At 51.4% G+C, this 23,737-nt stretch overlaps 1 protein-coding gene across 1 annotated transcript in view; it reads left to right on the forward strand.

Moving 5' to 3' along the window:
- The window catches only part of CAPN2 (calpain 2), a 61,098-nt gene extending 40,623 nt beyond the window's left edge, over positions 1 to 20,475 (forward strand). Inside the window, exons 11-21 of the mRNA XM_047755606.1 lie at positions 769 to 780; positions 2,273 to 2,484; positions 5,632 to 5,668; positions 6,822 to 6,887; positions 9,032 to 9,089; positions 11,230 to 11,294; positions 12,627 to 12,695; positions 13,795 to 13,873; positions 15,107 to 15,223; positions 15,471 to 15,529; positions 19,518 to 20,475. Of these exons, the coding sequence (XP_047611562.1) occupies positions 769 to 780; positions 2,273 to 2,484; positions 5,632 to 5,668; positions 6,822 to 6,887; positions 9,032 to 9,089; positions 11,230 to 11,294; positions 12,627 to 12,695; positions 13,795 to 13,873; positions 15,107 to 15,223; positions 15,471 to 15,529; positions 19,518 to 19,541 (798 nt within the window). The 3' untranslated portion in view covers positions 19,542 to 20,475. The remainder of the gene's footprint in view (positions 1 to 768; positions 781 to 2,272; positions 2,485 to 5,631; positions 5,669 to 6,821; positions 6,888 to 9,031; positions 9,090 to 11,229; positions 11,295 to 12,626; positions 12,696 to 13,794; positions 13,874 to 15,106; positions 15,224 to 15,470; positions 15,530 to 19,517) is intronic.
- The last annotated feature ends 3,262 nt before the right edge of the window (positions 20,476 to 23,737 follow it).

Genomic DNA, 23,737 nt, shown 5'->3' on the forward strand with positions numbered 1-23,737 from the left:
AGAGCATCGGGGAGAAGGCTCTGTGTGCTCAAGTGTCAGGGCAGTGTGGCTGCCACTTATGGGACGGACACTCATCCACCTGCTCACAACAGGTGGAGGTGGGCAAACACCACCATTTCTAACAACGTACGGAATACCAGGCGCCTCCGTCTCTGAAATAGGTGCCGAGGACGTTGGATCTGGAACAAAATAGTTGCAAGAAAAATGCAGACCGAATTGTGACACACAGCCCGCCCCCACCCCCCACCCCCTCACCGGCTTGGAAATCCAGCCATGGGCTTTCGAGCAGGGTAGGACCTGAGTGATCATTTGGTCCCATTTTAGGGACAAGGAAACAGGCCAGAGAGGGGAAGTGGCTTCCCCGGGGAAATGCAGGTGGTTGTGGCCAACAGACTCCTAGAACCAACACCTGCTGGCTCCCAGCCCACAGTGCACCTGCCTTGCCTTGCTTTCCCTGGGGAGGAAGCGGGGTGTGGGCTTTGCTACAGGTGTCTTAGACAAGTCACCTCAGAGCCCCACACCTGGATTCTATGCTCTGTAAACTAGGAATGCTGCTAAGGGCTCCTCCACGTTATTGCTAGGGTCACAAGAATTTTTTAAAGGTAGGAATGCTTCGAGTTCCTTGGAAAATAGTTAACTGTTGACTTAGTTAATAATTGCCAAAGCAGTAGCCAAAGGGAGTGTGGAAGAGGAGACAGTCTCAGCGGCGGCGTGTCTCTGTGGAGCTTTTCCAGAGTCTGAGTTAAGTGTGTTCTCCCTTCTTTGCAGGTTCCGGAGGAGGTACGTCTGTCGTGTGGCAGCCCCCATCCCTGGGGGCTCAGGGTCACCCACAAGGGAAAGGCTTACACTGCTGGCGCGGGGGTCTTGCTGGTGGCCATGAAGGATGAGTCCCGACCCCCTCTGGGCTCTGGTGAGGTCGCTCAAGGTCCTGGGGCCTGAGATCAGGGCGAGGGGTCTTGGGCAGTGCCCCTGGGCCTCAAACACCTGCTTCCCAGTGGAGGATCCTTGTTCTGGGGGCTGCCACAGGCTCTTCCCAGGGTCCTGTAGCGCCCTTAAAACTGACCTGAAGGGAAACAATGACCCCCGCAGGTGGAATCATGAGATGCAGGAGCCAAGAAGGATGCCTGGACCAGTTTCCAGCTCTGCTGTGAGCAGGCTGGGCGAGCTTGGGCAATCCCCCATGCCTTCTCGCTTTCAATGTCTTCCTCCATAAAACTGGTCAACCGCCCACCCCGCCAGGCGGTTGGGATGCACTGGATTACGTAAAAGCACTTAGTAGGCCCAGGGGTGGGGAGGGTAGCTGACCTCGTGAGACGCACAGTAGCCATGTGTGTCATTAAAGACCAGTTTTTTGGCAGTTCCCTTTGTGGCTCAGCAGGATATGAACCCTACTAGTACCCATGAGGATGTGGGTTTGATCCCTAGCCTTGATTGGTGGGTTCAGGATCCAGCATCGCCGTGAGCTGTGGTGTAGGTCCCAGATGTGGCTCAGATCCCGAGTTACTCTGGCTGCGGTGTAGGCCAGCAGCTGCAGCTCTGATTCAATCCCGACTCCATGTGTCGAACCTGAGGCCCTAAATAATAATAATAACAATAGGAGTTGCCATTGTGGCACAGCAGAAACAAATTCGACTAGGAAGCATGAGGTTGTGGGTTCGATCCCTGGCCTCGTTCAGTGGGTTAAGGATCGGGTGTTGCCGTGAGCTGGGGTGTAGGTCGCAGACGTGGCTCAGATCTGGCATTGCTGTGTCTGTGGTGTCGGCCGGCAGCTGTAGCTCCGATTTGACTCCTAGCCTGGGAACCTCCATGTGCTGCGGGTGCAGCCCTAAAAAGACAAAAGACAAAAATAATAATAATAATAATAAAGGCTAGTTTTCCGAGTCAACACAAGGGGCAGTTGGAGGCCCCTTGGATGGCTCCGTGGATGCCATGGTCACACTGCTAGCCCAGGTTTGGAAGCTGGGCTCCCTCCTCGCCCTGGTCCTGTTAGCTCCTGTTTGGGTGTCTCCCCCACACAGAACGGGGTGGATCCCTGCCACGCGCACAATAATGTCATAATGTCCCCGAGTTGTGGGGGGCGGGGAGGGCGTCTGCAGACGTGCACGAACATGGGCCCCCTGTCGTGCGCGCCTCTGAGTTCCTGTTCTGGGTAGGACGTTTGCTCCTTATCTAAGGTGACCCAGACGTGTCGCCATCCATCGCCTTCCCCCGATGGGTGGGAAGGAGCCCTCCCCCCGCCCCCCACTCTCACCTGCTCCTGTCTCCTCACCAGTTGACCGGACAGACCAACATCCACCTCAGCAAGAACTTCTTCCTGACGCACAGAGCGAGGGAGCGGTCGGACACCTTCATCAACCTGCGGGAAGTGCTGAACCGCTTCAAGCTGCCGCCGGGCGAGTACATCCTGGTGCCCTCCACCTTCGAGCCCAACAAGGACGGGGACTTCTGCATCCGCGTCTTTTCCGAAAAGAAGGCCGACTACCAGTAGGTTGTCGTCCCGCCCGCCCCCTAGCCCTCCAACCCCTGGTCCTGTCCGCCCGCTGGTCCCTCCCGGACCTACCTGGAGCGCCTCACCCCCCAGAAGGGCAGGTTCTTTTTCCAAAAAAGCTGATCTGCTTTGGGGGTTAGCGTGGGGATGTCAGGTGTGGAAGGACATCAGTGCTGCCTGCAGGGAAGCAAAGAAAACAGCCACTCGGCATCTCTTGGGTCAGAAAGAGGCCGTTCTCTGTGGAGTTCCCATCGTGGCTCAGCCAGCACAAACCTGACTAGGATCCATGAGGATGCAGGTTGGGCCCTGCATCCTTGCTCAGTGGGTTGGGGATTCGGCGTTGCCGTGAGCTGTGGTGTAGGTTGAGACACAGCTTGGATCCCGTGTTGCTGTGGCTGTGGTGTAGGCCGGCAGCTGCAGCTCTGATTTGATCTCTAGCCTGGGAACCTCTATGTGTCACAGGTGTGGCCCCCCAAAAAACAAAACAAAAAAAGGAGGGGGAGTGGTTGTAGAACAAATTGCAGAGTCTAATTTCACAGTCATGCCTCTGAATGATCAAGTTGTTGTTTTCTTTTTTCTTTTTTTTTTTTTTGTCTTTCTGCTATTTCTTTGGGCCGCTCCCTCGGCATATGGAGGTTCCCAGGCTAGGGGACCAATCGGAGCTGTAGCCATTGGCCTACGCCAGAGCCACAGCAACTCGGGATCCGAGCCGCGTCTGCAACCTACACCACAGCTCACAGCAACGCCGGATCGTTAACCCACTGAGCAAGGGCAGGGACCGAACCCGCAACCTCATGGTTCCTAGTCGGATTCGTTAACCACTGCGCCACGACGGGAACTCCTGTTTTCATTTTAATGACACGTGTTAGACCATTTATGGACCCCGGCCTGCTGTTTAGCACAGTGCTGGCCAAATCCTTGCTTCCCAGCCTGCCTGGCGGAGCCCAGGTGTAAGCGACCATCTCAGTGGCCCCTCAGGTGTTTCCAGAGTCTCTCCGCATTACCAGGTCTCCAGCTGACCCCCTTCCTCACCGGATCCCACTGGATCCCAGCTGTTTGGGGACCCTTTTTGGCTCACCCCACATCATTATGAGCTCAATTCACTGTGGCTTCTGCCACTTGGGGTGCTGCCTCAGCCATGTCTCTACAGCTGGGCACTTAACAGCATGAGGCATAATCAGCCTTGGGCACCTTACACAGAAGGAGATTTACTGGAAGGCCATGGACCTCTCTAGAACGGATGGGAGGCTGGGCAATGGGACAGGGTAGAGCAGGGACCATGGATGTGCTGGAGGGCCAGGGTGTGGGCAGCAGGGGCCGAGGCAGCTTCTGTGTCCCCTTGGACCCTGTGCCACCTCGGACCCTGTGCCACGTGCTTGGATCCATAGACCCAGCAGAGTACAGCCAACAGGCTCTATCAGCTGCCTTGAGAGGGCAGAGGGCAGTGGGAGGGTGGCGCAGGGATGGCTGTGCTCCAGGGCAGTGTGGGCAGAGGCAGAATTCCCTGGAGAAAACCGGGCTGCTAGCAAGGTGAGCACCCAGCCTCTGCGAACCAGTAGCATCACTGCCACGTCGCTGCAGCTCTCCCACCTCTGACCGGCTCTCCTCTTTCGCTCAAGCTTGTCACGATGAAGGGCCTTGCCCTCAGCTCTTAGGATCCTCAGAGGAAGCCGGGTGTGTTCAGCCTCGGTCCTCACTGACGAGGAAATGGGGTCAGGACCCGGTGGCATTGGAGTGACACGATCCTGTGTCAGCCTCCTTCCTCGGCTTCCCTGCCAACCACAGCCTTGTCCCAGGGAACCCTCAAGCCCCCAACTTCCCCGCTCGCCAGAGGGCTCCCTGCCCCCACAGGGCAGCCCCGCCTACAAAGGTGTCTGCCCTCCTTGTCCTAGGATATTCATCCTGATGCCCACTACCCTCTCTAAGAAGTCCCCTCATCCTTTCTTGCTTCCGTGAGGCATCTGCACTGCAGATGGGACTTCAGGTCTGAGATTCCAGAATGTCTGAGAAGACCCCTCCTAAGCTTTCCTTCCCCACTGGGGAGCAGAAGGACCCAGGCCTGCACACGGGACATGCATGGGGTTAACTGACCACTGTGCCAGCTTCCATTGAAATCACACACACGCGGGAGTTGCCGTTGTGGCTCAGCGGGTTACAGACCCGACTAGTACCCTTGAGGATGTGGGTTCAATCCCTGACCTTGCTCAGTGGGTTAAGAATCCGGCATCGCCGTGAGCTGTGGTGTAGGTCACAGACACGGCTCAGATCCCACATTGCTGTGGCTGTAGTGTAGGCCGGCAGCTGTAGCTCCAATTTGACCCCTAGCCTGGGAACGTCTACATGCCGCAGGTGCAGCCCTAAAAATAAAGAAAATTTAAAAATAAAAAAAATGCACACAGGCTTCCCCACCACCTGCCTCCTCCAATGCCCAGCAGAACAGGTAGGCGGGGTGTACACTGCATGTTCCTGGTGTGAGATTTACGAGGGCAGAGAGCATCTCAGAGGGAACCTAAGAGCTGTTTCTCAAGGCCAGGACCCCGTGAGTTGTCTGGAGCACCACAGTTCGGGGACTCTCCAAGTTCTTTTGACTGTGACACTTCTTTGAATCATTTCTGCCTTAACTTCTGCTCTGGGGAAAGTGTTATCACAGAAACTTGGATGCAGAGGAACCCCCTCTGTCCACCTCTGTGCCAGGTTTAACGGTGTGGCTACTTTTTTTTTTTGGCCACACCCCGTGACATACAAAAATGCCCAGGCCAAGAGTTCCCGTCATGGCTCAGTGGTTAACAAACCTGACTAGTATCCATGAGGACGCAGGTTCGATCCCTGGTCTTGCTCAGTGGGTTAAGGATCCGGTGTTGCCGAGACTGTGGTGTCGGCCGGCAGCTGCAGCTCCGATTGGACCCCTAGCCTGGGAACCTCCATATGCCACAGGTGCGGCCCTAAAAGGCCAAAAAAAAAAAAAAAAAATCCCAGGCCAGAGATCAAACCCCAGCCACAGTTGTGACCAGAGTCACAGCAGGGACAACGCCTGATCCTTAACCCATGGCACCACGAGCGAGATCCCGCAGGTCCATTTTAGCAGTGATTCCTCCCTTTCTTCCTCGCTGCCCTTCCAGTAACACGATCTCCTTCTTTTCCAGAGTCGTGGACGATGAAATCGAGGCTGACCTGGAAGAGGTACTTGGAACTGCCTGACGTCCCCTGACTCCGCCCTGAACACCCCAGGACCCGAGGCGCGGAAAGCAACTCGAAGGGCTTAGGAGTCCCCTAGGACTTCATGAGCACAGCTTGAAACTAGGGGTGCCGTCCTGGCTAGGGTCCGAGAGTGCCTCCAGTGGGGCTCTGGCGGTCCCTTGGAGGTGGCCCATGTGCACGAGGGGTGCCCTGATCCGTGTGAGGTCTCGTCCCTCCCCTTTTTATGACCTCAGTTTTCTCGCTGATAAAACGAACGCGCTGGATGACGCGATTTCTCCTGGTCCTTGAGTTCTGAGAGGTGTGACGCAGTGGTCCCTCCTGAAGGGCTTGAACTCAAGAATTTCAGATGAGACCCAGCCATGGCAAGTTCAAGGTCAGCGAAGGGAAGCATGTGTAAAGGAAGGAGTGCCCTTCCCACTGTCCCAGCAGGAGGGTTCCTCCTCAGCTGCCTCACGCATGCTCAGCGAGATGCTGAACGATGCCCAAGGGCCTCGTGGCTGTGCTCTGTCACCACGGTCGGAGTCCTTCCAGAACACGCCAGCTAGCCTGCACGTCCGAGTCCCTGAAACATTTGATCACGAGAGGCCGCTTGGGTGGAATGGTGGAGAATTATGTGAGCAATTAGGGTGCACCTTCTTCCCACATAGTTTGCATTCCCTCTCAAGTGTTTTGGCTGGAAAGAAATTTTTTTTTTTTTGTCCTTTTGCCTTTTCTAGGGCCACTTCCTGCGGCATATGGAGGTTCCCAGGATAAGGGTCAAATCGGAGCTGTAGCCACCGGCCCACACCACAGCCACAGCAACATAGGATCTGAGCTGTGTCTGCAACCTACACCACAGCTCACTGCAACGCCAGATCCTGAACCCACTGAGCAAGGGCAGGGATCGAACCTGCAACCTCATGGTTCCTAGTTGGATTCGTTAACCACTGCACCACGGCAGGAACTCTGAAAAATTCTTTTATTCATTCCTCACTCTGTCCTTTGTCTCAGTCCTGGTAACCTGAGAATTCAAGCCAGAGAGGGGGAGCTCACACACACACACACACAGAACTGTGAGGGGAACGGAAGCCACCCCAGCAGGGAGAGCAGGTGCCTGTGGATCCACTGCGTCTCACTTCTGGGCCTTGTCTTCCAGAATGATGCCAGCGAGGACGACATCGATGATGGATTCAGGAGGCTGTTTGCCCAGCTGGCAGGAGAGGTAAGTGGTCGCCACTTCTCTGGGTTATGCGCCCTGTGTGAGGCCAAGGGAAAGACCCACTGTGTCCTCGAGGAGACTTGTATTTAACGAGGGAGAGGAAACAAACCGAACCAAAGCCAAAAGGAATTGCAAAGGTCGCTGGGATGTGCACTCAGATCCTTCGCCCACAGCCTCCCCAGGACCTCTGCTTACGGCCAGGGGTTTCTGCTTTCGTGGTCAGCTCTGGGCTGTGTTCCTCCTGCCACGGGACCCTGGGCCTCACTGTGTGGCTGTTTTGTTTTGTTTGTTTTTTTCCTTTTTTTAAAAAATTTTTTATTATAGTTGATTGATAGCATTCTGTCAATTTCTGCTGTACAACAAAGTGACCCAGTCAGACACACACACACACACACACACACACACACATACATTCTTCTCCTATTATCTTCCATCATGTTCCATCACAAGTGACTGGGTCTAGTGCCCTGTGCTGTACAGCAGGACCCTTGCTTATCCCTTCTAAATGTCATTATTTGCAACCACTGACTGTGACTATTTGCTTTGCTCTGTTCCACTGCAGCTAAGACCTGGAACACGGCCCCTTCTCCTTGATGTCCACAAAAACATTTGGGGAGATGCAGGATTTTACATCTCAAGGATGCAAACAGACTTCCCTGTTCTTCAGCAAAATCCCTCAGCCGTTGAGGCTTCCATCTGCTGCAAAGTTACAGGCTTTCTTCCAACAGCTCCCACGAAAGTCATTCTCCTCTGTTCAGGGGAGGCCTCCAGCTCTGGCCAGTGCCCACCAGGGGGCCCACCTGGGCCTCTCATTGGAGAGCTGAGCAGACCCTCCCCAGCCCCTCCACCTGCCTCCCCTCCCCTCCTCCTCCCAGCTTCAAGGGCAGGGGACGTCAGAGGGATGGGTTTCCCCATTGATTGAATCTATCTCCCTCTCTCTCCATCTCTGTCTCTCTCTCTGTCTCACACACACACACACACACCACACACCCACACACACCCCCACTCCAAGAAGACACAAAGGACTACAGTCAATCTTGATCGTAAATAATAGGGCTGTCCCTCGGTTACACAATATGTGCAAGTGACCAGAGGCCCTGGCACCACCTCTGAGGGGCCCTGGCAGGACGGGCCACTGAGAAGGTGCTGGGCCAGCCCGTGAAGCAGTGTCTAACCAGCTTTACTGGAAGCCGGAGCTGGGTTTTAAAGGGTGAGGAAGGCGTGCTGGGTTGGGAGGACGGCTGTAGAGAACTAAGTCAAAAGACCACAGACGGGGTAGAGTGGAGTATTTATTCTTTACAGTCTCTGAAGCAAAGAAATGATGACTAAACTCCGTCTGGAGCACACTGTAGGTTAAAACATGATCTAGGAGTTTCCGTTGTGGCTCAGCAGTAACAAACCTGCCTAGTATCCATGAGGACAGGGGTTCAATTCTGGCCTCGATCAGGGGGTTAAGAATCCGGTGTTGCCGTGAGCTGTGGTGTAGGCCGAAGATGCAGCTCCAATCTGGCGATGCTGTGGCTGTGGTGGAGGCCGGCAGCTGTAGCTCCTATTTGACCCCTAGCCTGGGAACCTCCATATGTCGAGGGTGTGGCCCTAAAAAGCAAAAAAAAAGGAAATTAAAAAAAAATAAAACATGATCCATTGTAAATCAACTATACTTTTTTTTTTTTTGTCTTTTTGCTATTTCTTTGGGCCGCTCCCTCGGCACATGGAGGTTCCCAGGCTAGGGGTCCAATTGGAGCTGTAGCCACTGGCCTACGCCAGAGCCACAGCAAGGCAGGATCCGAGCCTCGTCTGCAACCTACACCACAGCTCACGGCAACGCCGGATCGTTAACCCACTGAGCAAGGGCAGGGACCGAACCCGCAACCTCATGGTTCCTAGTCGGATTCGTTAACCACTGCGCCACAACGGGAACTCCTGTAAATCAACTATACTTTAATACAACAACATTGTAAATCAACTATAATTAAAAAAAAAATTTTAAAAACCATCCAGAACTTGGTGGCAATACTACTCAAAGTGGGGTCGGTTGGTCGAGGGGCTTGTTAGAAATGCACATCCATAGACCCCCACCCAGACCAGGGCTTGCCCGGAGCAGACACCCTTCAGGGAGCCACTAAGCTCTGCTTGCTTGTCCACAGGATGCAGAGATTTCTGCCTTTGAGTTGCAGACGATCCTGAGAAGAGTTCTAGCAAAGCGTAAGTCTCCCCTTCTTGCAAAGCCCTGACCCTGCTCCTTCTCCCGTGACCTGAGGGGACACGGGCTGCATCCCCTCCCACGTCGTGGCTGTATGGCTGAACCATTATTTCATCACTCCTACATCAGTACCATCGCCACCAAAGAACTGGATGGAAGAGGTTCTATGTGATGTGATTTTTTTTAAAAAAAGGGACAAAGGTTTCTGGAGTGTGGAGGTCAAAGGTCACATCCAGGTTGCCACTGTTTAGGAGCTCTGATCTAAACCAAGTTAGATAACCTCTCTGATGCTTGTTTCCTTATCTGCAAAATAGCCTATTATTACCTACCGTTTGTTTACCTTCCTCTTAAGAGTGGTTGAATGTCTTAAGTGAGATAACATGTAGCAATTGCCTGACCCAAAGCCTGGGCTCCATAAGCAGTGCCTGTTAGGATGATTCCTTGGTAAGAAAGATGGGTCAGCCGAGATCACGGGAGCCGGAAGGCACACCCCACCCCTGAGTCCCTGGCTGTGTTTAGAGGGGAACCATCGACAGTGACAGCATCTCACTGCCGAGCCAGAATGGAAAGTGGCCCATCGTCCTCGCACATGAAGGGGGTGGCATTAAAAAGCCTCATCTCCTGGAGTTCCCGTCGTGGCTCAGTGGTTAACGAATCCGACTAGGAACCATGAAGTTTCGGGTTCAATCCCTGGCCTTGCTCAGTGGGTTAAGGATCCGTTGTTGCCGTGAGCTGTGGTGTAGGTCGCAGACACGGCTCAGATCTGCAGGTGCGGTCCTAAAAAAAAACCAGAGAGCTCTAACCCGGATGATAAACGTGCACACGTGTGGTCAGGTCTGAACGGCCGGTCTGTGGCTCATCCCCAGGAGTCCCAGGGGCTTCAGTGACAGCCTCTGGCCCAAGAGATAAAAGTAGATCTTCCTCTTGGAGCCAAAGATGGGTCCATGCCAGGAGGGTCTCCCACTCCAGGGAATGTGAATGCATCGCGGCCCACAGGAATCACAGATGTCCAGCTCCTGTTCCGAGGGCTCTGAACAAACGCTGCATTTGAGCTTCTGTGATTCACAGAGCTCCAGCCAGGGGGTCGAAGGGCCAGCACGGCCAGGCCAGCCCAGGGCTTCCCCAGGGCCAGCCCAGTCCCCCGCCTCCTTCCTCCAATCTGGGGGTGACAAGAGATGGTGTTTATCCTCGAGGCTGCCAGGCACAAGGAGGTCACAGGGCCGCTTTGAGCCCAGAACACTGAGCCCTGTTGTTTCTGTGCAGAGGTGGTGGGGGGGGGGGACAGGCCACAATTGGGTGCAGCTGCTCCTGGTGGGAGGCGCTGCAGTGGCCTCACCCGAGCCTCAGAGCTTGGTACCCTCCCCCTCATCCATGCCTGGTGACGCCTGCCTTCTGTCCGGGGCCCCACGCACGAGAGGGGGGTCAGTGCCCAGAACAGCAGCGTTGAGACAGGTTAGGCCATCTTTTCACAAGGATGGGCTCCCATGAAGGCTCTGAGAACAGACTCATATCACCTGCTGACTCCCCACTAGGCAGGACACACCCTGGAGAGCATGGTGGCTCCGGACAGCCTCTGGCCCTCAGGGTTGTTACCTGGCTGGGGACACAGAGGCACCCTAAGTGCCTGCAGACGGACAGTTATGTAAACCTCTTTTTCTCACAGGGCCTGGCCTGCAATGAACACACGGGGCCTCTCATTTGTCACAGGTGACTCTGCCTCCTGTGATTGCTTAAAGTTCCAATCTTTTGTCATCTTCTAGTTATTGATTTTAAAAGTATACATTGGAAAAAAAGAAAAAGAAATGAAAAGTATGCATCGGAGTTCCCTGGCGGCTTGTTGGGTTAAGGATCCAGTGTTGTTACTGCTGCGGCTGCAGTTGCAGCTGTGGTACGGGTTCGATCCCTGGCCTGGGAACTTTAAATAAATAAGTACATACATACCTAATGGCCACTATACAGGCAAAGGTAACGCATCCTCTGCACTGTCCCAGTTTGGCGGCCACCAGCCTCATGTGGCTCTTTGAGATCATTTAAGCGGCTCCCATTTCCGAGGACACAGGCCCAGGACATCCCATCATCCTGGAATGCTGTGTTGGACAGGGCTGCTCTCGATGTTCCCATCACCCTTATTTTGTCTCCCAGGCCAAGATATCAAGTCAGACGGCTTCAGCATCGAAACCTGCAAGATCATGGTTGACATGCTGGACGTATCCTTTAACGTGTTGAGGAGAGCAGGCTGGAGGGGTTTGAAGAAGACTCAAACACATGCCTTCCCTGCTTCAGGTCGGCCAGCCATCCCCGCTGGCTCAAGTTAGCGCTGTCAGCTTTCAGTGCTGGCCTCCCTGGCCAGAGAATGTGGAGCCACTTCAGATGAGGGAACATGAGATGCTGCAACCTCCCCACCCCCAGGCTGAGCACAGGGAGCCAGGCTGGTCCAGGGCTCCTGCTGGGAATCCCCACAGCCCGCCCACCATCCCTCCCCGGGGCAGCTTGAATTTGTTTCCTGGGAAGTGCTCCCAAAGCATGGTACTCTGATGGGAATGTTTGCCCTGGTCAGGCATTCCTTCCCGATTCCTAAGACTGGGGCCCACCCTCCAAGAGTACCCTCCTCCCTCTGTGCCCAGGCTCCTGGCACCTGCTGTGTAGTTCCCCCTATAAGAGGCCTCTTATAAACAAGAATACTCATGGGGAATTCCTGTCATGGCACAGCGGAAACAAATTCGATTAGGAACCATGAGGTTGCAGGTTTGATCCCTGGCCTTGCTCAGTGGGTTTAGGATCTGGCGTTGCCGTGAGCTGTGGTGTTGGTCGCAGACACGGCTTGGATCTGGCGTTGCTGTGGCGCTAGTGTAGGCCTGTAGCAACAGCTCCGATTAAACCCCTATCCTGGGAACCTCTATATGCTGTGGGTGCGGCCCTATAAGGACAAAAAATACAAAATACAAAAAAAAAAAAAGGAAATAAGAATACTCGGAGGTCCTGTTGTGGTTCAGTGGATTAAGAACCAAACATAGCATCTCTGAGGATGCAGGTTCCATCCCTGTCCTCGCTCAGTGGGTGGAGGATCTGGCATTGCCATGAGCTGTGGCATAGGTCGCAGGCTCGGATCCTTCATTGCTGTGGCTGTGGTGTAGGCTGGCAGCTGCAGCTCCGATTTGACCCCTAGCCTGGGAACTTCCATATGCCATGCATGTGGCCCTAAAAAAAAATACTGCCCAAAGAGCCACGGGCCTGGCCATTAGAAGCCACCTGGAGCCTCCAGATCTCCGACAGCTCATTTTCAGCAGGACTTGGAGCCTTCAGCCCAGCACCCCCAGACCAGCAGGCAGAGCGGGGGCAGGGAGGGCAGCAGGTCTCTATCCGCCCATCCCGCCGCCCTCAGATGGAGGCTCAGCCAGCATGAGGAGTGGGAAAAGGGTCTTTCGGCAAGAGCCCCTGGTGAATAAGCTGTGGCCACCAGCTCCAGGTGGAGAGGACAGGCCAGGTGACACGGCCCACAGGAACCCAGCCCTCCGGGAGCTTTCCTTAACCGAAGGCAGTCGGACGGGAGTGGCAAGCTGGGTCTGAAGGAGTTCTACATCCTTTGGACGAAGATTCAAAAATACCAGGTAAGAGCCCAGGAGAGCCGGATGGCAGGGGTGGCGGGTCTGTGTGCGGAACCCGGTTCAGAGGCAGCGACTCTTCAGGATAAATGGTGGAGGGACCTTTTCAAGGGAAGGGGGCTGGACCTACGATGCAGCTCCAATCTGAATGAGTCAAGACAGGGCTGGGCACATGTGAACAGAAAGAGCAAAGACTGTTGTTCCCGTCGTGGCTCAGCAGTTAGCGAACCCAACTAGCATCCATGAGGACGTGGGTTCGATCCCTGGCCTCACTTAGTGAGTTAAGGATCTGGTGTTCCCATGAGCTGTGGTGTAGGTCGCAGATGCTGCTCGGATCCCACATGGCTGTGGCTGCGGTGTAGGCCGGCGGCTATAGCTCCGATTGGACCCTTAGCTTGGGAACCTCCATATGCCACAGTGCAGCCCTAAAAAGACAAAAATAGATGAATAAATAAATAATGAGAAAAAACAAAGATTTTGCAAGTTAGGCTGTCTGCTCCCTGCCTTGTTGACTGGAATGGGGTCATCTGAAAGCCACCATGGAGTTTGCTGAAAAGGCTGTTGTCACTCCTTGTAGTTTGGATTTTTGACAGCTAAGTACAAAAACGACAGAAGACAAGAATGGTGGGGGTGGGGGGGTTCCTGTTGAGGCTCAGCGGTAACAAACCCAACTAGTATCCGTGAGGATGCGGGTTCGATCCCTGGCCTTGATCAGTGGGTTAAGGATCCGGCATTGTCGTGAGCTGTGGTGTAGGTCATAGACACAGCTCAGATCTGGTGTTGCTGTGGCTGTGACTGAGGCTGGGAGCTGTAGCTCAGATTAGACCCCTAGCCTGCGAACTTCCTTAAGCCGTGGGTGTGGCCCTAACAAGCAAAAAGATAAAAAGGACAAGAACAGGGGCTCATGTAGTTGCCCAGGTGGTTTGATGGGCATGTTTATAAACCAGCTCGCAGAGGCAAAGGACCATTTAGGGCAGAAACATGGTGATGCTTCCAAGGCCAAACTAGAGGCACGGAGCTGGAACGATTTCAGCTCTGCTTAGTACATGGCACAGAGCTCACCACCTTTGGGGTCACAGTTTTCTAACTATGCTGTACATTCCAGAAAATTTACCGGGAAATTGATGTGGACAGGTCGGGCACCATGAACTCCTATGAGATGCGGAAAGCATTAGAGGAAGCAGGTAACACTCCCTAATTGTATTTCCTTTCTTTCAATACCTATAGAATATGTGAAAACTTATTCTCTGCGATGTAAAAATTTGGTAAACCATGAAATAAAGCAGGTGCTGGTTCAAACACATCCTCTTCATTCGCCTTTTAAAAACTAATTAATGGAGTTCCCTTGGAGCTCCTATCATGGCTCAGCAGAAACAAATCTGACTCGCATCCATGAGGACGCAGGTTCAATCCCTGGCCTCCCTCAGTGGGTTAAGGATCTGGCGTGGCCATGAGCTGTGGTGTAGGTCACAGATGCGGCTTAGATCCCATGTTGCTGTGGCTCTGGTGTAGGCCAGCAGCTGTAGCTCCGATTCGACCCCTTGCCTGGGAACCTCCATATGCTATGAGTGTCACCCTAAAAAAAAAGGACTAATTAATGGAGTTCCCTAGTGGCTTAGCAGTTAGGAACTCTATTGTCACTGCTGTGGCTCAGGATGCTTCCGTGGCTCGGGTTCAGTCCCTGAGCCAGGAACTACCACATGCTGCCAAAAAAAAGAAAGGCAACATAGATACAAAGTATTGCATTTGGAATGGATAAACAATGGGGTCCTACTGTACAGCACAGGGAACTGTGTCCAGTCTCTTGGGTCAGAACATGATGGGAAATAATATGAAAAGACAAAAGAGAGAGAATGTACATATATGTACGACTGGATCACTTTGCTGTACAGCAGAAATTGCAGGAACAATGTAAATCAATAAAAAATAAGAAATAAAAAAACAGCCAAGACTAATTGGTAAAATGGAGTGGCCTTGAGGACACCCCTGTCCCCTAAGCCTTCTTGAATTGTCTCCCTCTGACCGGGTGGCTCACAGGCAATGTCAGTTCCTGCCACCCCACCCCCACCCCGGCTCCTTGTCTTGGGCGCAGGGAAAGCAGGATGTCCAGCTCCAGCCTGTGCGGAGTCCCTAGCAGACCGTGATGTCAATAAAAGGGACTCAGTGGGTTAAGGCTCTGGTGTAGGTCGCAAATGCAGCTTGGATCTGGTGGTGGTGTGGCTGTGGTGTAGGCCGGCAACTTCAGCTCCAATTAGACCCCCTAGCCTGGGAACTTCCACATGCCACGGGTGTGGCCCTAGAAAAGACAAAAACACCAAAAAAAAAAAAAAAAAAAAGCTGTCCCATCAGCCCATGAGCAGAGCCCTGGGGTGCAGTCTAACGTTTGGCCATGGGTTGGCTTGTTTGTTGAACTGCAGGTTTCAAGCTGCCCTGTCAGCTCCACCAAGTCATCGTCGCTCGGTTTGCAGATGACCAGCTCATCATCGATTTTGACAATTTTGTTCGGTGTTTGGTTCGACTAGAAACACTATTCAGTAAGTGCTCATTTGGGAAAAGACCCGTTTCAGGTGTCTCAGGAGTAAAGCAGCTTGCCTTTCCCCATGGTGACACCACCGGAGCCAGAGATGTGTCTGTCCGGTTGAGAGTGAAAATCCTTCTTTACTCTGGGATGGAGGGAAGAAATATTAGCTGGTGACATTCAGTGAAACTGGCTGCCAGATGGGGAAGAGGATAATGGGATCTCTGTTCAGCTCTCACTGACATCCCCCTCTTCCTCCACAGGGATATTTAAGCAGCTGGATCCCGAGAATACTGGAACAATCGAGCTGGACCTTATCTCTGTAAGTCCGCAGCTTCCCAGCCCCCACTCCTAGGGGACGAGCGGGAGAAGGCTGTTCCTCGGGGAAAAGAGACGTGTGGCTTTTGGTCTGGGGCGGGGCAGGCTCTCATGCTGTTGGCAGGTTCCCAGTTATCTACTGATTCTTGAGTCCAAGAAAACACACCTGGTCCCTCCTCCCGTGAGCTTTGCCTTGAGAAGAACGCAAGCTTAAAATAAGAAGGGGTAGCTGCAGGATCCCTCTTAGAAAAATGACCTGCTGGTCAGTACACATGCGAGAAGGCGCTTATGCAAAGAAACCTTTGGATGATATTCAAGTGGGTTTTGGGAAGTACCTGTCAGTCTTAGAACCGATCTTCTTATACTTTCTGAGCAAATTACTTTTCTCTACTTCTTCCGCCTTTGAAATAAAATAGCATTAGTGAAGGAGTTCCCGTTGTGGCTCAGTGGAAACGAATCTGACTAGGAACAATGAGGTTGCAGGTTCGATCCTTGGGCTTGCTCAGTGGGTTAAGGATCCGGCATTTCCGTGACCTGTGGTCTAGGTCGCAGAGGTGGCTCAGATCTGGCTGTGGTGTAGGCTGGCGGCTACAGCTCTGATTGGACCCCTAGCCTGGGAATCTCCATATGCCAGGGGTACAGCCCTAAAAAGACATAAGACAAAAAATAAATAAATAAATAACATCAGTGAATAAGCTTGCCCTGTATGATAGCTGTGCTCGTGTGTCTGGCACCCCAGCGCTGCCCACCTCTTGAAATGATCATCGGTCCAAATTCAGTTGGTGCACCAATTCCACAGATGCACAGCCTGAAATGTTCCCTTGTCATCCAACAGAACATCCCCTCGAGTCACAGGAAGAAGCCAGCTAGGGTGTGCTTTCATCCTCCCTTGGCTCTAGCCTAGCCTGCATTTCCTCTGTCCATGGGCAACTGAGCTTAGAGCAGCACAGGCTGCAGAGGGCTGGGCCTGGTGGCCAGGACCAGGAACAAGCAAGTCCCCTGGCAGGGGGAGAGGGGCAGAGCCGTAGAAGGACAGGCAGGGGGACTGACACCTCCTTTCCTTAAAATGAGAACTCTGGAGGAAGCCAGCAACTGCATAGCTGTTTCATTCGGGTCTTGAGCATTTTGTTTTATTTATTCCCTTTTTCTTTCTTTCTTTCTTTCTTTTTTTTTTTTTTTTTTTTTTAAGGGCTGCACCTGGAGCATAGGGAAGTTCCCAGGCTAGGGTTTGAATTGGAGCTGCAGCTGCTGGCCTACCGCACAGCCACAGCAACATGGAATCCAAACTGCGTCTGCAGCCTACACTGCAGGTCACAGCAATGCTGAATCCTTAACTCACAGAGCAGGGCCGGGGATCGAACCAGCATCTTCATGGGTACTAGTTGGGCTTGTAACCTGCTAAGCCACAGTGGGAACTCTTGGTCTTAGGCATTTTATTTGTTTTCTATTTTTTTATTACTCAAATGAATTTATCACATCTGTAGTGTATAATGATCATTACAGTCCAATTTCACAGGATTTCCATCCCACAGCCCAAGCACATCCCCCTACCCCCCAAACTGTCTCCTCCAGAGACCATATGTTTTTCAATGTCTGTGAGTCAGCATCCGTTCTGCAAAGAAATTCAGTCTGTCTTTTTTTCAGATTCCACATGTCAGTGAAAGCATGTGATGTTGGTGTCTCATTGTATGGCTGATTTCGCTTAGCATGATAATTTCTAGGTCCATCCATATTGCTAAAAACGCTGGTATTTCGTTCATTTTAATGGCTGAGTAATATTCCACTGCATATATGTACCACATCTTCTTGATCCACTCCTTTGTCGATGGACATTTAGGTTGTTTCCTTGTCTTGGCTATTGCAAATAGTGCTGCAGTGAACATCAGAGTACATGTATCTTTTCGAGTCGTGTTTTTCCCTGGATAGATGCCCAGGAGTGGGATTGCTGGATCAAATGGTAGTTCCATTTTGAGTTTTCTGAGGACTCTCCATACTGTTTTCCACAGCAGTTGCACCAATGTACAATCCCACCAACAGTGTACTAGGGCTCCTTTTTCTCCACACCCTCTCCAGCACTTATTGTTTATAGACTTTTTGATGATGGCCATTCTGGCTGGTATAAGGTGGTACCTCAGAGTGGTTTTGATCTGCATTTCTCTAATGAGTGATGTTGAAATCTTTTCATGTGTTTTTTGGCCGTCTGTATGTCTTCTTTGGAGAACTGTCTGTTTAGATCTTCTGCCCATTTTTGGATGGGGTTGTTTGTTTTTCTGGTATGGAGCTGCAGAAGGTGTTTGTAAATTCTGGAGATGAATCCCTTGTCAGCTGATTCACTTGCAAAGACTCTCCCATTCTGTGGGTTGTCTTTTTGTGTTGTTTAGGGTTTCCTTTGCTGTGCAGAAACTTTTAAGTTTGATTAGGTCCCATTTGTTTATTTTTATTTTTATTGTCAATACTCTGAGAGGTGGATCTGAGAAGATGTTGCTGTCGTTTACGTCAGAGAGTGTTTGGCCTATGTTTTCCTCTAAGAGTTTTATAGTGTCTGGTCTTATATCTAGGTCTTTAATCCATTTGGAGTTTATTTTTGTGTATGGTGGCTGATTGCTGTGGCTAGGACTTCCAGAACTATGTTGAAGAGTAGTGGTGAGAGTGGACATCCTTGTCTTGTTCCTGATCTCAGCAGGAATTCTTTCAGCTTCTCACCACTGAGAATGATGTTTGCTGTGGGTTTGTCATATATGGCCTTTATTATGTTGAAGTAGGTTCCCGCTGGTCTTAGGCATTTTAAAGCAACAATAGCCAAATGCAGATACATGTTCGCTGGTTCCCTAGAGCACTAACTTGCTTAAAACTCTGGTAGCCTAGGAAATATCCCTCCCCTGGGCCTGCAGTCTGATTCCTCCCCAGCTTCCATCGGTCTGTCTGGCCAAGCTACGCAGACCCCCCTCCCCATTTCCTCTGAGAAACATCTCATCCGCTGGCTGCCCCTGTTTTCTGAGCCTCGCCTGTCACAGGTTCCTGGAGTTCCCCACGCTCTGTTGTGTTTTTTTGTTTTTTGTTTTGCTAAGGCTGCAACAGCCAGATCTCCCTTTCAGTCTGCAGTGATTCTCAGCTGGACTGCAGATTACATACCTGGGGAGCTTTGCAAAGTCTTGATGTCCACGCCCATCCCAGACCAATCCAGTCAGAGTCGGACTTAAAGTTCCCAGATTACTTCTGTATAAACCAAGGTTGAGGGAGTTCCCTGATGGCTCAGTGGGTTAAGGACCTGGTGTTGTCACTGCCGTGGCTCAGGTCACTGCTGTGACATGGGTTTGATCCCTGGTCTGGGGACTTCCCCATGCCAGACTCATCCAAAAAAAATAAAAAGACCCAAAGTTGAAAACCTGAGTTCAAGGAGCCTCTGCACCCCTAACCAACCTCTGCTGTGACCCTCTGAGGCAGAGATAAGGAAATGCTAATTCATGTTGTCTGCTGCATGTTTCATGTATTTCAATCAACCCTGTAATATGACTCATGACCACCTGATTCAAGTAACAGCTTTTCTTGTCCTGTGAAAAGCAACACTCCACAAATCAGGCTGAAAAAATGCGAGTTAGTAGTACACTGATATCTTCACCCTTGGTCAGCTTTTCTGATACACCTGTCAAGGCGATGACCCACAGGGGCTTAAACAGCTTTTCAGTTTTAAAAAGGGAGTTCCCGTTGTGGCTCAGAGGAAATGAATCTGACGAGGAACCATGAGGTTGCCGGTTCGATCCCTGGCCTCGCTCAGTGGGTTGGGGATCTGACGTTGCTGTGAGCTGTGGTGTAGGTGGCAGACGTGGCTTGGATCCTGTGTTGCTGTGGCTGTGGTGTAGGCTGGCAGCTACAGCTCCGATGAGACCCCTAGCCTGGGAACCTCCATATGCTGCGGGAGCAGCCCTAAAAACCAAAAAAAAAAAAAAAGGGGGGGGGGCCACTGAACTGACCTGTCTTTTCCTCCCTCCCAGTGGCTGTGTTTCTCGGTACTTTGAAGTTATGACTAACCTGCCTGAAGACGTCTCATGAAAGAAAACCCACCAAGGACTAAACCTCCACAGAGAAATTTTTTATCTGGATCATGAAATGATGGGAACATTCACTTAAACCGATTAGCACTGAAAATGATACTGTCTATGTGAGAACGCAGACCTCCTAGATATCAAAGTAAAAGATTTGCATATCACACTAAATGCAATGAGTCGATTAGTTAACCTCAATCAAATTAGGGAAAACCTTTGGTCTGTACATAGCACACACTTTGTACTTTGAGACACTTTCCTGTTCATTGCAATATCACATCAGGAAGAAAGGCAGCGAGATACTTAGCAGCCGAGCTTACTGTAACATGCAGTTGATCTCAAAGGATCCGGGGTCCCTGCTGGCAATATTTAAAGCTACTTCACGTTTAAAAATGCAGCTGTGGTGCCCACCCAACAGCGGTGCAGGGATGACCATTTCCTTTGAGTAAGATGGAAAAATATTTTGCATCGCGAAGGCATCGGAAGACACCAGGCAGGAAGCACAGCTCTGTCATTTGCGTTACATGAGAGACAGACTATAGAAAACGGCTTGGTGAACAGTGACGTGTTCACAGGCCCTTGAGCATATCCAGTCGTAGACATTGTCATGAAGACTGAAGGGATTCACTCTCGCTCAGCTGAAGCTGTGACCCAGCAAGCCCACTGCGATGGAAGACAGCACAGCTGCCTCCAAACTTCCTGAATGTCACCGCAAGCATCAAGCATCGCGCATGGATGGGGTGGGGGGATGCCCTGCAGAAGCACCGCACCCTGGAGAAGGGACGCGAGCTTGACTCCTTCCTGGCTGCACCTTGGGGAAATGCTAGCCACATTAAAAAGATACTGCCTTGTTGCCTTATTTTCTTCCACATGTACTGTTCAATAAAGAGTCGCCCAGGCAATCGCACATGGGTGCTGTCCTTCCTGGGGGCAGGAGGGGGGGGCTCGCGGGGAGCGCACCCACCCCAGTCAGTCTGCTCTAGAAGGCGTGCACCTCCCTGTGGAAAAGCCCAGACTGAGAGGAAAGGGCAGCCAACCTACATTTCAATGTGGAACCAGGAAACCTTTTAAAAACCCAATTCTTCGTTTTAAAATTTTCTATTATTTTTTAAATCATCTTTTTGTTTAGGGCCACACCTGTGGCATATGGAGGTTCCCAGGCTAGAGGTCGAATCAGAGCTATAGCTGCCTGCCTACACCACAGCCATAGCAACTTGGGATCTGAGCCGCGTCTGCCACCTACACCACAGCTCAGGGCAACGCCAGATCCTTCACCCACTGAGCAGGGCCAGGGATTGAACCTGCATCCTCATGGATGCCAGTCAGATTCGTTTCCACTGAGCCACAACGGGAACTCCCTACAGTTGATTTACAATGTTTTCTCAATTTCTGCTGTACAGTAAAGTGACCCAGTATATCCATTCTTTTTCTCATCATGTTCCATCACAAGTGACTGGATACAGTTCCAAGTGCTGCACAGCAGGACCTCATTGCTCATCCATTCTAATGGAATATTTTGCGTCTACCAACCCCGAACTCCCCATCCACCCTTCTCCCTCCTCTTCCCTCTTTCCCTCCCCCTTGGCAACCCCAAGTCTGAGAGTCTGTCTGTTCTGTAGACAGGTTCATTTGTGCCATAGGTTAAATTCCACATACAAGTGATATCATATGGTATTTTAAAAACCCAATTCCGAAGCCCTGATAACTGACCGTAAAATCAGCTCCAACGTTGCTACTTCTTGGTCTCTTCATGTCCATGCTTTGCCTGCCACTTGCTTGTCACCTAGGTGGAGGGAGCAGGAGGGAGCCAGGAAGACAGCCAAGGGTCCTTGAGGCATCTTAGCCAGGAAAGATGGAAGAGGGCTTGACAGACATAAACAAACCACAGCTATTATTTCCTGAAAAGAGAGGGAGGTGAATTTCCCAAATTCAACTCACAGGAGTGTAAGTTTTCCTGCGTGCAGAGCGTCTGGGGGTGCAGAGAAGGGGGCAGATGTGGAATGTGCCCACTGCCCAGTGTGGGTGATCTCCATCTGGCAGAGCTGGGTTAGGACTAAGGTGGCTGAAAGCCCTGAGAGGGAGACCTGGGAAGAGAAAGATTGGCCCTCCCACTCCCTGAGGCCGCACCACGCCTCCCTGGGATGGGTGCTCTGACCTGCGGGCTGTTTGCAAGCTCACGTTAAGTCACAGGATAAGAAATAATGCTAGGGAGTTCCCGTTGGTGCTCAGCAGGTTACGAACCCGACTAGTATCCATGAGAATGCAGGCTCGATACCTGGCCTCACTCAGTGGGTTAAGGATCCGGCATTGCCCGTGAGCTATGGCATAGGTCGCAGACACGGCTCAGGTCCCACGTTGCTGTGACTGTGGTGGAGGCCAGGGACTGCAGCTCCGATTCTGGGATTTCTAGCCTGGGAGGAACTTCCATAGGCTGCAGAAGCACCCCTAAAAAAAGGAAGGAAGGAAGGAAGGGAAGGAAGAAAGAAAGATTTGAAAATATATGGTATATGCTTATACAAAATTTATTTTATTGGGTTTTTATAGCCACACCCACAGCATATGAAGTTCCCAGGTTAGGGGTCAAATCAGAGCTACAGCTGCCATCCTACACCACAGCCACAGCAACGGAGGATCTGAGCCGAATCTTCGACCTACACCACAGCTCACGGCAACGCTGGGTCCTTAACCCACTGAGCCAGGCCAGGGATCGAACCCCTGTCCTCATGGATCCTAGCTGTGTTCGTTAACTGCTGAGCCACAAAGGGAACTCCGTTTTCTAAAGCCGCAAATTCACAAAAGATTTAAGAGAAGAGAGATTTTACAGGGGGAAAAAGAGATGATAAAATTAAATGCCCCAAAACTTCTGAGCGTGGAAGTCACCCTTATCTAAACCCTCACTACTCCCCTCTGTGACAAACACCCTCCCCAATTTTCAGCCACATGGATGGACCAAGAGATGATCCTACTAAGTGAAGTCAGAGAAAGACAAACACCATCTGATATCATCGACATGTGGAATCTCAAACATGCCACAAACAAACACCTCTGTGAAACAGAAAGAGACACACAAACATCGAGAACAGACTTGAGGTTGCCAAGAGGGGTGGGGGAGAGATGGATGGGGAGTTTGGGATTAGCAGACGCAAATATATACAGGATGGATATACAGTATATATATAGTATATACAGGATGGATAAACCACAAGGATTTACCGTAGAGCACAGGGAACTATAGTCAATAGCCCATCATTAACCATAATAGAAAAGAAGATGAAAAAGAATCTCTATAAACTGAATCACTTTTCTGCACAGCAGAAATGATCACAGAGTTCCCTTCGCGGCTCAGCTGCTAACGAACCTGACGTGGATCCATGAGGATGTGGGTTTGATCCCTGGCCTTGCTCAGTGGGTGAAGGATCTGGCATTGCTGTGAGCTGCGGTGTAGGTCACAGAGGCGGCTTGGATCCTGTGTGGCTGTGGTTGTGGTGTAGGCTGGCAGCTGTAGCTCCAATTTGACCCCTAGCCTGGGAACCTCCATATGCTGCACGTGTGGCCCTAAGAAAGGAGCCAAAAAAAAGAGAAAGAAAGAAACGATTGCAACATTGTGAATCAACTACACTTCAATAAAACTGCTAAAAATGAAATATTTTAAGCCCTCTGCAATCTCTGCTGTAAACCACAGCCAGCCTATCAGCTGGTCCCTATCTTCGAGATCTTTCTTCAAGCAGGAGTTCCCATCGTGGTGCAGCAGAAACAAATCCGACTAGGATGAGGATGCGGGTTCCATCCCTGGCCTCGCTCAGTGGGTTGAGGATCTGGCGTTGCCGTGAGCTGTGGTGTAGGTTGCAGATGCGGCTCAGATCTCACGTTGCTGTGGCTGTGGTGTAGACCAGCAGCTACAGCTCCGCTTGGACCCCTAGTCTGGGAACCTCCATATGCCGCAAGTGTAGCCCTAAAAAAGCTAAAAAATTAAAAAAATGCAAAAGTTTTAATTCTATATCAAAGACGACCATAAAACTGGCAAATTACAAAACTGAGCAAATACTTCTTCTATTTATATTTAATCACACAGCTGGTAAAGAAATCTTATTATTTTTCAGCAGAGTACTATATTGCAATGGCTTAGGAACTTTATTATTATTATTTTTCAGCCATGCCCGCAGCATGTG

This window comes from Phacochoerus africanus, chromosome 12 (genome assembly GCF_016906955.1).
Source record: "Phacochoerus africanus isolate WHEZ1 chromosome 12, ROS_Pafr_v1, whole genome shotgun sequence".
NCBI lineage: Eukaryota > Metazoa > Chordata > Mammalia > Artiodactyla > Suidae > Phacochoerus > Phacochoerus africanus.